Source organism: Notolabrus celidotus, chromosome 11 (assembly GCF_009762535.1).
Source record: "Notolabrus celidotus isolate fNotCel1 chromosome 11, fNotCel1.pri, whole genome shotgun sequence".
Taxonomy (NCBI): domain Eukaryota; kingdom Metazoa; phylum Chordata; class Actinopteri; order Labriformes; family Labridae; genus Notolabrus; species Notolabrus celidotus.
In genome coordinates, this window is record NC_048282.1 from 14,007,637 (window position 1) to 14,025,554 (window position 17,918).

At 38.6% G+C, this 17,918-nt stretch overlaps 1 protein-coding gene across 2 annotated transcripts; it reads right to left on the minus strand.

Moving 5' to 3' along the window:
* Positions 1–1,109: 1,109 nt before the first annotated feature.
* LOC117821234 (ERBB receptor feedback inhibitor 1) lies at positions 1,110–10,231 on the minus strand. 2 transcript variants are annotated; one of them, XM_034695380.1, is made up of 4 exons: positions 10,069–10,231; positions 5,077–5,230; positions 4,430–4,506; positions 1,110–3,490 (listed from the first exon to the last, which is right to left on the minus strand). In XM_034695380.1, the coding sequence occupies exons 2-4, from the start codon at positions 5,121–5,123 to the stop codon at positions 2,517–2,519; spliced, it is 1,098 nt and encodes a 365-aa protein (XP_034551271.1). In that variant the 5' UTR covers positions 5,124–5,230; positions 10,069–10,231; the 3' UTR covers positions 1,110–2,516. The 2 variants fall into 2 exon arrangements, with proteins under 2 accessions (XP_034551271.1, XP_034551272.1); XM_034695381.1 differs by lacking the exon at positions 10,069–10,231 and adding an exon at positions 9,838–9,926.
* Between the last annotated feature and the right edge of the window lie 7,687 nt (positions 10,232–17,918).

A 17,918-nucleotide genomic window follows, 5' to 3' on the forward strand; every position in this document is an offset into this window, starting at 1 on the left:
AAGAAAGCCCGGCTCACAATCTCTGTTCCAGTTCATCCTAAGGAGTGGACTGTTCTCTGTTCACCTGTTTCACCACGCCCTGTTGAGGGTTTCAAAACCGGCTGGCGTTTCTTTTTCCTGATTACTATTTTTAAACTTTATACCCTGAACAATTTAAGTCTTTTCACACCATTCCTTGACTCAAGCTGGCGTGCTTGAAGAAAGCCCCCCTGGCATCCCTCTTTTTCTTCAAGAGCACCTGGCTTCTACCTGGTGTTTACCACATTACCTCCTTCAGCACTCAGTAAATTTGTTTCTTCATCCCAAAGGTGCTTGATGGGGTTGAGGTCAAGGCTCTTCAACAACAAAAGGCGTTTTTTCACAGCAGGAACTTTATCCCGGAACTAGGGACTTTACCCCTGAACTACGTGCGTTTCGACCGGAGGAACCAGGGTCTAAATTTAGTTCAGGGGTAGATAATCTCGCCCTGAAAAGACCCTGCTTGGGGGGTAGTACTTTTCAAAGGTCCTGGGACTTTCGGTTGAGCGTACTGGTGTTTGTGGAGTTTACACAGTTGTTGAAACACAGAGGGAGTTCCTGGGAATGCATACTAGTTTCATTTTTTAATTGGATTTCAAAATATGATTTAATTTTTTTCTCCATACGTCACTGGCCTGATTTGCAAAATCTACCAGGGACTTCAGCCCGCGGTCAAAACGCAGACAACAATGGGGCACAGGAACCTTTTAGTTCTGGGGACTAGACCCCCGGAACTCTTGGTCGAAATGCACCTAAACTCATCAAACCATGTCTAAGTCCTTGCTTTGTGCACTGGGGCACAGTCGTGTTAGAATAAAAAAGGCCTTTCCCCAAACTGTTGCCACAAAGTTGGAGGCATAGCATTGTCCAAAACGTCTTGGTATGCAGAAACATTAAGACTGCCCTTCACTGGAGATAAGGAGTCTGACTGAAACACCTGAATTCAATAATTTACAGGTGTGGACAAATACTATGTCCATATAGTGTATGTTTCATGAAGTGTATGAACACTTGTGCGTTTATGTCTCAGTTAAACAGACCCTGGTATATATAATTCTAGAGTGCAAAAATGAAAGATCAACCAAGCAAAGCATGAATAAGTTATTTTATTTATTCATCTATAAATATATTAAAAACGCAAATTTATAAAGATTTCAACTGACACCAACAACATTCAGAAATGACAAAACAGCCAAGTTTGATACAGAACCTTCATGAGAACTTCCAACTTGTTGATGTAACAGTGGTTGTAAACGCGGCTCTGCACCTCAACAGAGTAAACATGCACAAACAGATATATGTAAGTCCCCAATCTGTATGTTTTTGACTCTTAAGCATTTTAGCTTTTTTAAACTTGATTCAATCATAATATTAATAATAATAACTGATATTTATATAGCGCCTTTCAAGAAACCCAAGGTCACTTTACAGGGTCAGGTAGGGGGTCTGGGGTGTAGGTGGGGTTTTTAAACTTGATTCAATCATGATTACAATGTTTATTTTAACTAATCAAAACTCAAAGCAAAGGACTCTTTTCCCCCTCTCTCTCCATGCAAACACTGATGTAAAATCCATCAGGAAACAACAACTTATTTAACCGTCCTGTTTCAAGACCCAACAGTCAATTTAAAGCTGACAGCAGGTTTCAGTCATGTTCTAAATCAATGGTATGACAATTTGGTCAATCAGCTCACAGTTATTCTTTAAATCAAATAACCCTTGAGCACAAAATAATAGATAGTTTAAGAATCAATGCTTGAAATCAAAACATTAAGTATTTCACAGGTATGATGTAGCTCGGTGATTCTTCAAAATAAAAGCATATTTCTGACAGTGACAACTCTGAAATTAAGACTTTAAGTTTTCATTGAAGTTCAAAGCATTTCCTACATCCGTCATATTGCTCATTGTTAAATTTCATACAACTCAAGTATGATTCTGCAAAACATTTACTTTATCTGTACATTATACTTAAGGTTTCAAGCAGCATGTTTAATAAAAAATAACATAAGACACATGATGAGTAGTTTGATACAAGCCCAGCTTGTACATACAGTGATCTTGTAAGAACATAGAGTTAGCTCAAGGTGCTCTAACAATGAGTATGACTTTCAAAATCAAGAACTAATTAGTGATAAGTCCCTGTAAAAATCTGTAGTATCTGAGTAAACCGAAATCTGAAATGTATGACATTATTAGCAAAACTATGATACTAGTGTGATGTTTTGAGGTTGAATAAGAGGAAGTTTTTAAAATGATGAAAACATTAAATACTGACCGGTAAATGTTCAGTAAAACACAGACAAAACCTCACATTATTGTATGACATAGGTGATATTAGAATAATCAGTCATTGAAAATATAACCTCAATGAAATTAGACATGTGAATGTAGAATGTGGATGTTTCAACACACTCTGTACAATAGTGTATCACATGATTAATTGTCCCGCCAATCACAGTTTTGTACTCAAGTTCCAGACCAGTTCACAAGGGGTTCTACCTCTCCTGACAGACACTGTGTCCTGTCCTGGACGGTTCACTCAGGATTCTCTCTCGTCTGTCAGAGTATGCCTGTCGGCCAGGCGGGAGAAGGATGTAGTGTGTATTGCTGGCCTGTCTGCCATCCCTCAAAATGGGAACAATGCAGGGTGAAAACTGAGCTGCAGGGGGCGCCCTTTCACTCTGCTGTCTCTGTAACGCCCGACTCACATACTTTGGGTTAGCAGCAAAACTCTGTGTGGCAGGCATCACACCATTGATGTAAATTGGAAGGCTTTTGGGGCTGGGTGTGCGTGGTGGACAAGGGGGTACTAAGGGGACTCTTGGGGGGATTTTGGGAGGCTTGTCTTCCTCGTTGGCACAAAGTGTCTTTAAGCGGGCGGGAGGTTTTGGCGGGATGGGTATACGAGGAGGGATTTGTGGCTTTTCAGCTGGGCAGGTTGTGGCGCTGCTGTGAAGAGTTTGAAAAGCAGGGCCTGCATAGGAAAACCGGAACCTGGATGATTGGTTTTGTTCTGGTTGGTCCTCTCTTTGGTGAGCCAGGGACCAAATGTTGGCTCCAAACCCAGACCCCCTTCCTGACGGTCCATCCTCGCTTCCTGGCCAAGAAAAAGCCATCGAGCCAATCCCAGCACTACTAGACCTCATCAAGCTCTCCTGGTAGGCGTGATTTACTTGACCAAAGTCTCTATTTGTGCTCCTGCAGATGGCCTTTGGGCAACTTTTGGGCAAAAGACGCCGTCGGTCACTGGTAAAAAACTCCACCTCACTATCAGCGGCTTCATCAGACATGAGCTCCTCAGGGTCGGGCAGAGGTGGCAGAGGTTTGGCTTCTTTCTTGAGGACCCCTGACATTGTCTGTCTCTGCGAGGACGGGACTACTTGGTCTCCCTCATGGGGACGTAGTGCGTTATCCGGCATCTGGCAGTAGGTATCATTGAAGAAACAAGGCTGGGAGATGGAGGAGTTGCCTGGGAAAGGGAAAAATAATCACATATAAACAACTCATTCAGCTTAATCCTAATTTCTAGCCTGCATAAATATACTGAAACTTTATTATACAAGGTTTTGCCATCTCTGCTGTTTCCTTCAGTGCTGTAACAATCCTCAGAGGAAGATACATGGAAAACACTTGCAATGAGAAAAGACTGTTAACTCAAATGTAGTTATGGTGTAGGAGGACAGATACCAAGGGGGGTTGGCTGCACAGTGCTTGAAAAAATCTCCTGTTTTTACAGAAGGGGTTATCATACAGGAAACGCAAGTAAAAACATGTTGAAAACAACTGCTTAACCTATCACCGTCTTCGTCAAACATAAGCCACAACACCCTGATTAACACAGGAATCGTCATTATCTGCGGGGCAGAACACAATCTTAACAGAGCTTCCCATAACCTTCTCTGTGGAAACATCCAACGTGCCCCAGACTGCAGGAACAGCTGGTGACCAGGGAGCAATAGCTTCCCCTCCTCCCTCACACTGCTCTCTCCTCTGCTACACAGCTCAGTGCAGTGATGACAAACTCACCTACAGCCTGTCTGCACACTGCTTTATTAGTCAAACAGGGACTGGACTAATACAGTTACCCAGGCAGGATTGTACAAACAAAACATAATTCAACATTAAGAAAATTAAGTGTTGAGTGTCAAACTATTTGTGTTTCATTAAATTTAAAGGAGCTGTAAGATTTGTCAGTGTTTCATTTGGTTAATTTAATTAAATGTTTGAGCACGTTTGATGCTATCCTACGATTTATTACTTGTAAATTAAAAAGAAGTCAAAAATAATGTGACATTCTGATCATGTATCCAATTTAATTGAGGTGAAATAGTTGTAAACAGTCCATCATTATTTTTTTTTCTGATACAATAAATTAAGTATATTTGAAAATAATATCTAAAATACTCACGATTAAAATCCTTGGCAGTTTGCTGTTGAAGCTCAGTCAGGTTACGTTCCATGTCAGCGCTGAAGCCAAAACACGCTCTGTAAAGCAGGACAGGTTAAGAAATATGTATGGAGCTTTGCATGTGTGTAAATCATTTCTACACATAACCTGTCATGAGTGAGTCATTATATATGAAATAACAAGCATGACATGTGCTCCGACACACATATGCTCTGCTTTCTTACATCTTGTTGGATTACGTAACGTTACAAGTACAACAACAGCTCCTCAACAGAAGTCATGTTGTTCTGTTATAGCAGGTCTTTATCAACTAATAACTGTGATTCTGTTTCTCGAAATGATGCCTCTTGTACTACATATTATATATCTGTTTGTCGTGAAAAGGAGATTTTTTTCTCTCTCTTTTTTTTCCATTCAATTTCTTCTTTTGGGGCTTGTTTTTTTATTCTTGGTTGATGCTTTTTCTGTCTTTTAATTCTCGAGATGTCATAGAATTCAAAAAGATTAAATCTATTGTTTGCACTAAGCAATTACAGTTTTTATCCAAGAACCAAAACCAATAATAAAAGTTTTAAAGTTTTGTTTTGACACAATATGTATTGATTCTAGTGTACACTGTGTTTCTCTCTGTAATAGCCTGTGCCTACCTGTTCGGGTCATGCTGTCTCCAGTAGTTATCCTGACTACTGTCCATGATGTGTCAGAAACTGTATTCTTATAAAGCACGAAGATCTGTTTGGAAGAAGCCTCGAGCACCAATGAGCTCCATCAAACCCATCCCAGCTTTATTTCAGTGGCAATCTGTTGGAGACAAACAGCAAACTGAATGTGAAGGGCGATCTTTTATTGAGTAAAAGGAAAGCTTTACATTCCCCTTGCAGGTGTTTGATTTGGATTACATCATTTTTTTTTGTTTTGTTCCAGTCACACCTTATACTATGTGTGAAATACTCATAAACAGGGAAAACAAACATTGTACATCTGGAACAAAAAACCCATCCAGCACATCCAGCTGCAAGAACTCATTGTATCCAGCAGGTCAAAGCTCAGGACAGATTCTGTACGACGAATCATTGGAGTCTTTAAAACAATGTCTGTAACTATACACGTAAAAACGTCCTGTTTTCTACTCTTTGCTGAGAGTAAACAAGGTTCAGTTATTGAAAAGAATTTCACCCCAATAACACACAAGTTATCTTTTCATGTTACTTGCTGCAGTAAATGACAAAATGTAGCATTTTGAATGAGAGAAAAAAAGAAAGTGAAATAAATCAAAGCCAAGTTTTTTTCTTCAGTCTGCACTCGCAGCTACCATGTGTGTCTCTTTGTTGTTCCAGCTTAAAGCCATTTGTCTGATGAGCAGGCTATTACACAATCTCTGGGTCAGATGTGGGAGGGCAGCAGCGTTCACTCTCCTCTCTGTGACCGTGGAACCCTGCCGTATCCGCCCTTACAACAGGGGCTAATTGTGAAGCAATCCTGAGATGCTCAAACACTCAAACACTTGAAGAGGCATACCAGAGCACTGCATTACCAAACGCGCTTATCATAATACATGGCTGGATTGAATTACTCCACAAAGTAGCGGCTAGGGAGAAAATAATAATACAAGAATTGAAGGTATTACTTTGCAGTTTGTACGATCAGAAAAGTCATGTCTTCAGCTATTGACCATTTAACATGCTTATACTGAGACAAACATCTACATGTTTCTTGATTCTGAGGCTCTCTGTTCTAATATTTGACCACACATAATAGTAGGCTTAAAAGTAATAATAGTTTTTTTATTGTGGCTAACACTAATATGCTATTATTCTCATAACTGTTTGAACTTTAATATGCCCAATCTAGCTCAAATTTACAATTTCAATCCAGCATGAACAACAACAGTTTGACTCTATTAAGTCAAGTGAACTACTTTCATTTTTTAAGAACTGGTTAATAGATGCAAAACTTTTCACCACTCTATAATATACTTATATTTTTGCACTGTTTTTTTCCTACTTTAAGAATTGGATAATTGTGACTCTCTATTGGTAGCACATCCTCAGTACAGACCAGCCTACATTTCTCAACACGTAGTATTATGTAAGCATGTGCAAATAAAGCCTTTTTATCTGAATCTTTTGATCTACACTGAAATCCTCCAGTCAGTCTGTCTGTCTGACTGGTACTGTTGAATCACGGGTATTTGGGATTGGCCCACTTTATTCACGAGTATTTCATTCAGATCATTCTGTCAAGCAGTGAGGTGTGATACAAACACTGCTAAGTCATTAAGGAAACATATTTCGCCTGTCTGTAAAAGTGAATCATCCTACAAACTACTAATAAGTGACCCACCCCTCCTCCTTAAACAGAGGGCACAGCAAGGTCTCAGTTTTACTATCACACTGCAATCTCATTCTTCAAAGTGTGGCTTTGTTTTGAGCCACTGATAGGCCCACAGTCTGTGTAGGAAGCACACAATTCCGAGCATGCATAATGCAACAAAGTAAACCACTACAAACAAAACAGTGACCAATGTGCCTATTTGAATATTTATGTCATCCTTAAAACAACCGACTGTGGCGTCATTTCCACCAGTGAGCCCCGGAGATGGAAGACGGTGAACAATTATGAATCCTACCGGCAAGTACTCAGCGTCCATGAATGGAGCCACTCTGAGGCATGAATGGGCCTTTGTGTCACTTTGGTGAGCAGTGAAGCAAGCCTGAAAATACAAGTGAACTCTCCCATGAGGTTAAGACTGAACATACGCCATGGAGACGAGCACACATGGCCAAGGTATGAGCCTGTGCTGCAAATCCTCTGCAGGAGTATTGTGCGTGGTGGCACTGTTAAAAGAACAACAAGCCTCAGGCTAAAAAAAAAAAAGTTTGTTTATCACACGCAGGAGCCTTGATGAGTTGTCCTTGGCTGTCCCAGTCTCTCTTTTTTTCAGGCAATAGGCCACTCACTGACTGGACATTTATAAATTAATTATGGTGCCAACATTAAGTATGTGCTTCATATCATCATCTAATCACACACACAGTTCAGTAGGCTCTATGCCAGACAGTAACAGTGACATAAAGTCCAGTTATCAAACACTGATATTCTCATACCAGATCATAATAATCTAACTAAATGATTCTTGTCATTTTGTTCATAAAGGGAATATCTAAATGTGTAACAGCTTCCATAAAGGGCCAGAGTCCACATAGAAACCTGCATTTTACGACCTAATATGTATTTTTAAAAGGTCAGATGTGGCAGATGTTCTGTAGAAAGTGACAAGCAGATTGATGCACACAGCATATACAGTATATATGTGTACAGCATGATGGGATTAAAGCAGCACTTCCCAGCCTTGTAGCATGCTGTGTTGTGAATAAGGTATGTGACTGATGGATAAGGTGCAGATTTAATTAAATATATCAGTCCTCAGTCTTTTTCACACATAGGAGGAATCATCTGTAGTGTTCTTCAGAGCTGGGACATACGCACATTTGATATTTTTACATTCAAAATCCATGGCCAAATGTATTTCATTTATACAATTTTGCTAAAAGTGTGAATAGTTGAAATCTTTTTAGTTACAATTTAAAATAACAGAGCTCTTAACACCAATATGGCAAACAATAAAGTTTCTTAATTATGATTTGCACAACTGGATACTTCTGTAACACTTCCCACTGATTTTTGTTCTTACTCTTAGTATCGTACTTTTCTAGCACAGTATCTTGTTAACAAAAACTTAGGAAGAACAACTCCACATGTCACATACAAAGTGCTGTGAATGCGTGTAAAAAAGAAAACCTTTTAATCTAAATCTTTGAATCCGGGCTTAAGTCCTCCAGACCGTGGGATGATTGAGGTGAATCATTAGTCTAGGGTTTGGCCCCTTTCATTCATGGCTTACGCTGTAGTTCACTCGATAATGGTCATGCAGATGGATATGATCGGAATTTGAAATTAGTGTGGGCTGAGAAGCTGAGTGAAAATACTTGAGTAACTATCAATGGGTAGACGGTAACGACAAAAAAAAAAGTGACGCAATTATGTTAGATTAAATGTAATAGGTACAAAATGTTAACCTTTCTTGAAATTGTTTTTTTTTAATGTGCTAAATAAAATAAAGTGGATTGGATTGGAAATTTAGGCAATTTCACATGAATTTGGGGATGAAAACCATCAAGCTATTAAGTCAACTTTATAAACCTGGGTCTTAATGTTTTTGTAGATTATTAATATTAGAATAATATAAAAAGATTCTTTATTTATAGAGCACTATAGAGCAAAATCTGCATTACAAAGTGCTTAACAATGCATCAAATTCAGCATTTTTACAGGGAACAATATATCTAATTTTGATTTCTATAACTAAATATAGATAGATAGATAGATAGATAGATAGATAGATAGATAGATAGATAGATAGATAGATAGATAGATAGATAGATAGATAGATAGATAGATAGATAGATAGATTTAGAATTATTTCTTCATCCTCCTAAATGTTTTACCTGTAGAAGTCAAATCTCAATATGTTTCAGGGGCAGCAAATTCTGGAGTATTTATTCCGATGCGGCGAAAAACTGTTATCTTTAAAAAGGTTATAAAGGATGCTTCAAAAAACTTTTAACCACTGTTATTTAATTATACTCATCATGCTCAACCACATATTCATAAACATGTATCCATACACATCATGTTCATATTTTGTACTTTTGAATTCTGTTGATGTAATAACTGTATTTATATTACTTGTTAATTTTGTATATTCTTGTTATTTTATTTTTTAGTATCAACTTTTGTCTTTCTGTGTCAATTTAGTATTTCTTTGATTATTTTTTTGATTTTAGAAAACTATTTGGATGGAAGCTTCAAAAAAGCCCTCTGAGTTTTCTGCCTCTTCCTGCACAGTATATTATTTATCTTTGCTCTTTTTTTTGTGTGCAGTTTCTTTTAATTGTGCAAATAAATAAACATAAACAAGGATAGATAGATAGATAGATAGATAGATAGATAGATAGATAGATAGATAGATAGATAGATAGATAGATAGATAGATAGATTATTAATTGAGTAATTGAGTAACTGACTGACTGACTGACTGACTGACTGACTGACTGACTGACTGACTGAATCAATCACAATAAAATAAGTAGGATTATTAATGTGTGTTATTAAGCTGCATTAACCCGGCAATGTCTACAGATCCACTCTCCAGCGCCCACTAGCGGCTGACCGCGGATATCCCCAGCAGTCCAGGACTCACCCATCCCGCCTCACTTGGCGGACATAACAGCGGGTCAATAGAGCAGTCTGTACGGCTGTTTACACAAGATAACCCAGACAGACTACATGATGTAAATGTCTAACCACATACATTTCAACTTAGTCAATGAAACAACTAAAGTTACCTTGGTTTATATAACTTTTGGAACAACGTCGGCGTCCTCAGCTTCTTTCCTCCTGTCATGCGTTCCTCGTGATTAATACAGTACTCTAACTTTATACCATTAAACAGGAAGATTCGCCCGTCCTCAACACAGAGTGTGTGGTTCTGCCTGATAACCCAGTTAAAGTGGTTGTAAAGCTTAGTTTTCTTTAAAATTAGTCATCGTCGTATTCATAATGGGTGGAAGTCTTACCATGAATATGAAGTCTATTTGTCCATCACGCAGAGAAGGGACGGAAGACAAACTGGAGAGATGTATTAGTTGCTGTAGAACAAGCCAGTCCCCGAGTCAAATGTGAGCCATGTGCACCATCCCTCCTGTCAACAACACTGGGAGGTGAAACTCATTTTGTCAGAGTGACGCGGTTTTTCTCATCTCCTTATACTGCATGCAGCTACCCGGGGACGTTTCTGTGACTCCTCCCAACTCCCTCTGAGAGGAGGAAAATAAAATCGCCCATTTCAACCATTTCAACAGTCAAAAGTCTTCAAGAACGTGACCTGTGGCGCATAAAACAGCTGTGGTGGAAAATTAGCAAAGTACCTTTACATATTATTTCATTTTCAGATATATAGAACTTCATGATCTGATTTGAGCCACCATTTATTATAGAATATGACAACTTTAGAATAATGAATTATAGATCCACACAAAAAAAAATAGTTGGCACATTTTTATTTAATGTTTTGGCAAAACTACACAACAGTAGGTTCCAATTGGCATTTGTAGGGCAGTCACACAATTAAATTCTGCATATAAATTAGAACATACCCAATAAAAATCCAATAATTCTGCATATGATTACTTTTACTTCCAAGCTTTAATTTTCTGTTAATAATTCTCTGATCAGCATTCAGGACTATCCGGAGCTATCAGTGGGTTCTTTGGTTTAGCATTGTATGAAAACAATGTTCACATAAACATCATTCCCATGTCCACATGTCATTTTCCACAAAATATGAGTTCTTCTAACAGCCAGTAAAGTTGAAAATCTGTGGACACCAAAACAGACATAACTTCAAGCCTCCAACTTTTAATCTACACTGCATTTTGAGATTATTAAAATTAATCTCCAGAATTCAGAGAGCCAGTTATCTAGTTAGGCAAACAATGTTTCCCTGACCGTAAGTAACTCTGCACATCAAACAGTAAAAATGCCCAGAGACCTCCAGATATAGATTTACTTTATCCGCCTGATGCAATGAGTGTATGGGAAATTGCCCCTCATAAGGCAGCAAACAATTTTGTCCTGACCTGTGTGGGAGTCAGAGAGTGTGTGGGTGGCTCTTGGCGAGTACAAAATACAACTGATAGAGAGGAACAAGTTGAGATTTGCAACCAAATCATGTTGGAAGAGGACTTGTTTTGAAGCCCAAATGTCACAGAGGACATTTACTGTCTGTGTTTGTCTTCGCCCACGCTAAGAGAAGCAGAAGTACAATACAGGAGGACATTTACTTGAAAATAACAGGGAAGTGAGTGCAGGCCTTTTTTGTTTTTACCAATAAAGACTACACTGGGGCTACAGTCTGAGCAGTCCAGAGAAGTGCATTTTACTGTGGTGACAACCTTAACAGCTCCATGGGTCATTAAACATTAAATACTGTAAAGTGCTGAATAAAATAGCTACATCATGAACATTCGAGATAAGTCCACATGACGCAGTCACCTTGTCTCATTCTGTCCTTCGTTCCATTGTTGAAACATTTCCATAAATATGAAGGTCTCATATGGATAAAAGAATGACCTACACTTATCTATAAATCCCAAACCCACAAAATAAATATTCCACATGTAATGTATTCCCTCTTTCCATGATGTGTTTGCTTAAAGGAGGACTCATACTGTTTCAGCAAATAAGCTGTTTGATGGACTTCCTGTTGTGTAATGAAGTGATTGGTCACATGTGATTCCAAGGTAATATAAGAGATAAAACGGCAGTTAGTTGTCACTCATATGTTCCTTTGTTAACACTCAAAATCCCCTTATAGGAGATATTCTGGTTCTTTGCTCTGCTTTGCTGTGTTGAGGTGACCCTGCCACTTTGCTGTTGATGTGCCGCCTCTTTGGGCTCTTGTGGTGACCCAGGATGGCCAGAGCTGTGGGGGTTTTGTCGGGGTGGGCCAGTCTCCCACAGGGGAAGGTCAAGTCATTTCCTGCTCTGAGAGACCTCTGTCTCTCGCAGCTGTCAGTGCAGTCAGAAGCCCACCTCCCACATCTGTAACCCCCCTTTCCTTCTTGTGCTTTTTTTTCAAAGATGTGATGGATTTCTCTGAAGGAGCTCCCTCATGCTGCTGCAAAATCAAAGATTAACCATCAAAGCTGGACTGAATTCAAGGCCTTCTGTTTGGAAATTTGATTAAAGACAAGGCACAATAACAGAGCAGGAATAAAAAAAGATGAGGCCTACAGTGATCATAAGACCTGAAATGTTAAGCTTGAATGGTGGAAAACAATCGGTTCTACATTTCATTTTAGACTAGTGTGAACTGTAGACAAGCCCTGAGATAAGAAATATCTTCGGTAATAAACTTCTGATGACCACTCATTAACAACTTCTCTATCTGGACTAGGACATGAAGTAAGTAGGTGTTAACATACGTGTTCTATGGTAAAAACATTTGTGTAGGATGATATGCTGACACGGTGACACCGGGAATTCTCTTATAGAGGAACCAGCTGTGTACAAACATGTAATAGTAATCAGACTGATGGGCCTGCTGCTGTTTTCAAAGTCATGCTCAACTTATGTTTGAGTTTCACATTCCTTTAAATCCCAATGCTGTCTTTCATGCGAGTCAGTGTTACAGGTTATCACTTGTATCGCAGTTATATGTATTATGTATAATAATAATAATACACATAACATTTGAAATAAGTGTTTTAGTTGCAGTTCATACATGGGCAAAAGTTTAAATTCATATTAAACTCAAATGTTGACGCAGATGATTAAACTCTGTAGTGAAGCATTGAAGCTGAAACATGATAAATAGTCATCCAACTCTGAGCTGAAGTTGCCTTGAATGTATTACAAGATATGTTCTCATGATATAAGGATGTCTTTCTCAGTCAGAACCATTCATTCATACTTATCACAGCTGTCTTCAGGGTGATGTGTGATTTGAAAAACACACACTGCACTTAATCTTTTTTAATTCAGTGGTTGTGCAGTTGGGTTTGACATGTTGGAGGCGTCAGGAAGGAACCAGGCTGCTCAAATGTCTGAGTGGGCTTCACACCAAAGCCTTTGACCTTAACCCGTGAGAAGACAGCTCAGTTATCAAAGACAGCCAACAGGAAGAGGGATGATCTTAATGTTGCGTTTGATTTTTGGGTACCTCAGGAACTGCTCATGGGACCAAAAGACCACACTTTCTGTTAAGTTAACACTGACAATACATCCATCACTATTTTTAACACACAGAAATGTTATACAGATATTTGCCTTTGTGTAAAGAAGAAGATTTAGAGGAAGAAAAACAGAAGCACAACCCCCTTTAATCACAAGAAACGAAGGACTTTTTTTCCCAGAGTACCAACAGAGAAGAAGAAAACAGTCAGCAGGCAAAGAAGTGATTGAAGAAGTGGCAGATTGAATGATTTAAATGCTGTGACATCTGGTTTCACGGTGACAGCTTCAATGAATGGCAAAAACTTCAGCATGAAAAGAGTGATTCTTTGCCCAGGATGCAGCACTAGGGGGGGGGCAGGCAGCTTCCACACCCAAGATTTGAGGCTTCTATGTGGGCAGAGGGTCGGCAGGCCCAGTGGGAGGCTTTCCACAACCACTTGAAGTGGATCTCCAGTTCATTCAGAGTTTCAGCTGAATTGGGGAGGACAATGATGGGAGTTAATAGGCTTTCCAGAGTAACTTTAGTCAGACAGTGGGTTCATTTTAATGCTTTGTTTAAATTTTCTTAATTACAGTGTCACATAAGTAAGAAAGCACTAACACACTTTGATCCATGATTATTCTAAATAATGTCTGTTTTATATCTCTCATCACAAAAGGTATGGGCATTATCTTACATGTTTTTTCAGTTTTGTCTATATAAGTTAAGTCTATATAATCTACTTAGATTTCTCTATGTAACCCTGCACTGTTTTGTTGGCCATGTATTCATTCTTTCTCATTCAATAAGAAGTGTCTTTTCTTGTTCTAGTTTCACTTTTCTTCATAAAACACTGAAAACATACCCTTTGAGCCTGAGTGAAGGTAGCTAATCAGGACATGGACTGAATGTTCATTTTCAGTAAACAGACGTGATAGAGGAGGACATTGTCAATATTTGCTTGTCACTGCATTGGTCACAACTTGTTCTCAGGTCAAAGTCTTTTTGAATCACCACCACATGACAAACAGGGGCACCATTCAAGGAGCATACCAAAAAAACGTCAGGTTTGGTGATAATCTATGGCAGATTTTTTTGGCTTTATGGAGTTATCTGTTATTCCGAGCTTTCAGATTTCCTCAGAAAACTATGACATGCTTTTTCTTTCTCTCTCTTTTCTGAAACATAGCTCAGAGTCTTGAGGCACGATGAAGTCAGTCTTCTTTTTTCCCTCATTTTATCTCTCCTCGCACTCCCACCCACCTCCCGTTTCTTCTTTCACCTTACTTACTCCCGGTCCATCACTTCCTGTTGAGTCAACTGGCTACACCATGTTTTACAGTTTATTGCTTCCCTTCCTGCCTTCCACCTCCTCTTCCTTGTTCACAGATGGCCTATGTTGTAAGGGAGAAAAATGCTGGAGTGACATATTAGCAGCACTCCAGCAAGTATTACTTCATGAAAGAAGGTAGAGTCTGAGAAAAGTCAAAGCAGGCGTAAGAGTCTCTTCCTGGCAACTTGACTGATTCATACAGTAAATGACTCATAAGATCATTGAACTCAGAAGTTCAAAGCACTATTAACTTGGCAGAAAGTTCACCATATTGTTCGCCACTGCATGCCATTAGCCCCTGTCATTATTTGAAAAAAAAGAAGAGCATCAAGCAAAAGAGATAAATAAAAGCCATGGAAAAAACACATGAGTATAAAATAAATCTATACATAAGCTTTCCAAGAATAACTCTCGAGTAGAATAACCTCTTTGGAAAATGTGTATATATTGTTATTGGCTATTTGTAGATGTATCCTATTAAAGCAAGAGGAAGTGATGCTGTGGTGAGGTAAGGCAAATGTGGGCAGTGCGTGCCTGTGTGTATGCGAGGGCAGGGCTCTGGGAAACGAAAGGGCTCTGTGGTGGTGTGTGGTGGTTTGGTTGAGTCATTAAAATAAGAGAGGCTGACTCAGTTTGCAAAATTGTCTCAAGGAGCACGTCCCCAGTCTATCTGGCATTTTGAGTGAGAATATATAAAATGTGGTCTTGTCAGGACAAATCACCTTCATAAGTGCAGTTAGGGGACTTCCTTGATCCTAAACACTCTGACAGATATGTTTAAACATAGTTCAATTTTATGAATTCAAGTCTCCCTCCATCAAAATTAGTTTTTCTGTAACTAGTCAGAGCATTGCCCTGCATATTACACTGAATGGAAAAGTAAGCTTTGCCAAAGGAGTGCCTTTTCACAGTGCTGTTGTTATCCCGTCTTGGCATAAGGTCAAAGTTTTTCTGTGATTCAGGCATTTCGTCATTTCGGCAGTATTCTCTACACACCCTCTTTGCCACAGCAGTCTCACAACTGTGTCAGTCCAACCTTCAACACAATGTGATCCATCTGGGAGTATGGACTGTGGGGCACACTCTAGAATTAGTCATTCTTGATGTGTTGCAAGGTCCAGGAATGGTGTGCTATTGCTGACATTATTGTGCTCATGAGATAATTAGAAGGACACCTCCCTCCATGATGAAATGTCACTTATAAAACTGATAAAATTGTAAAACTGTTTCACTTTAAATGCGATGCAAGGCGAGTGTACAGTACTCAAAAATTCTGCTCAGTTGTAGCCTACTTAACCCTACTTATTGCATTTTTTTTAACCAATAAAATTGAAGGTGAGAGAAGAGAAGGTGTAAATTTCACGCCAGGCCGTACCCATATTTGCAGCAGGTCTCCAAGGTGAACGGCCTCTGGTGAGAGCAAGGTACTTTAAAACAAGGTGCCAAAAGGGATACCACCAGCTGGATACAATCACAAAAAATTTTAACATTTCCAGTATTGGTTAGTTCATCTATTAATCATTGCCAATGGATGGATTAAATGTAAGAACTGGCTCTCTGATAAATTCTTTAATTGTTTTAAGGAAACAAGGAAAAGCTAATTGGCTGTCTGAAACTGTCTTCAGAAATATTAGTAATTAAATACTTTAGGCAAGCAAGATATAGCTTTCTCAGCTGATATTTAGTCCTTAGGCATCTTGCCCTATAGCAATGTTCAGAACCCTATTACCTGCTATAAACCAACAATACAGAGAACCTGTGCTCAGTATGAAAATGGCAACATGTTTTTGAAATTGTGAAATGTTTATCTTAGCTACAAAGATGTTTCCAGTGGCATCAGTTATTAATTTTTGTGTTCAATTTGATTTGATTTGTCGTCTCGGATGATGTAAAACCTCAAGACTCAGATGTGTCAGAATTCCGTGCACCTTATGATACATTGGCTTATATTAGCTGCTGCTCTCTGCCACCAGAAGTAATAAGGTTAAACTGACAGGATATGAGAAAGTTAAATGATGCAAACATTGACTGAATGAGTTAGATAGCTGATAACCTACAGTTAACCGATGCCATGGTGTTAAACGTTGGTAGTGTAAAAGCATTTAATTTCAGTTTAGGCTATATTTATCTTTTACCAATATCAACCAATTAAATCAAGCTAAACTAGCTTAGTTTTAATATAACTTTATATCGTCATTGTCATTGTCACTGTGTTTGAGTTAGCAATCTGATAAAGCTTCAATGTTAATTTAGGTTCAAGTGACGTCATACACCACACCAGCAACAAGAGTCATGATCCGTGATCCCATGTGTGATTCTTTGCTTTTTGGTTGTTATATAACTTAGTTTACTACTGGTTTAAAATGACATTGTGTTTTTAATAATCTGCGGCAGACCAGGCTCTGAAACTATTTTCAGCAAGGGAACAATATGACACAAATGTACGTTTTGTTTTTTAACTTCAGAAACCACAGTGTAAAAGTTGAGTGCATGCTGTTCCACGTGCTTTGATGTCTGCGCCAAGGCTAAGAGATGTTTCTCATTGTTTTCATCTTATCTTAGAGATTTCCTTAGTACTTTTTCCATACTAATATCATGTATTACCATTTCTTTCTCGAACCAATCCACTAAATATCCAATTCATCTGACCACTCGTCAAGCAATGGTTGTTTCGCTTTCAAACATGAGAAAATAGTGACACCTTGTGTTTTAAAGAAGGTACTTCAGGGAAGACAAATGCCCGAAAAATAAGTAAAAAACAGAAACCTCTCAGTTGTCTCTTTATTTGAGATATTCTCAGAGCATTTACAGTACTATATACATAACACTATTTCACTTTTTTAAATGCAAATTGATAATCATTTTCTTTACAATGGACATTTAAAGTGATTTATACAGTGTGTTGGTATTTTTGAGGATATCTATCATGCTTCACTGGAAAATTCTGTAACAATGACTCATTAAAAAAAAAAGTTATGTGCATCGTTAAACCCCTGTTACAAGATTAATTTCCTAGCTATGGTTGAAAGAAGAAATACCTTGCAATATGTGAGTCCAACTCTATTTCACAAGTGTACAAGGAAAGGAAATGAAACTGATAGATATCGAGGACAGGAATCAAAGCGTCAAACAGACAGAGGAAAGAGACCTGAATAGACTGTTCCATCACTTCATACAAAGTATGCCCCAGCTGAACATCAGAGGCCATGGAGGCTGCCATTTAATCAACAATCAATATTGGCATCAGAAGCTCCATATGAAAGTTTTCATGACACAAGGGGCTGCTAAGTAACTGCTAGCTGTTTATCAGCATCATGTTGAATTCATCCTTAAGTGTCAAAGGTAAAACATTATACAACATACATATATACATTACA

Bases quoted from the DNA above. Each gene is read 5' to 3' on its own strand.
- LOC117821234 (XM_034695380.1), bottom strand. From the start codon at position 5,123: ATGGACAGTAGTCAGGATAACTACTGGAGACAGCATGACCCGAACAG. The intron at 4,507-5,076 runs GTAGGCACAGGC...CCTGCTTTACAG, and splicing joins AGACAGCATGACCCGAACAG to AGCGTGTTTTGGCTTCAGCG. The intron at 3,491-4,429 runs GTGAGTATTTTA...TCCCTTTCCCAG, and splicing joins AACTGCCAAGGATTTTAATC to GCAACTCCTCCATCTCCCAG.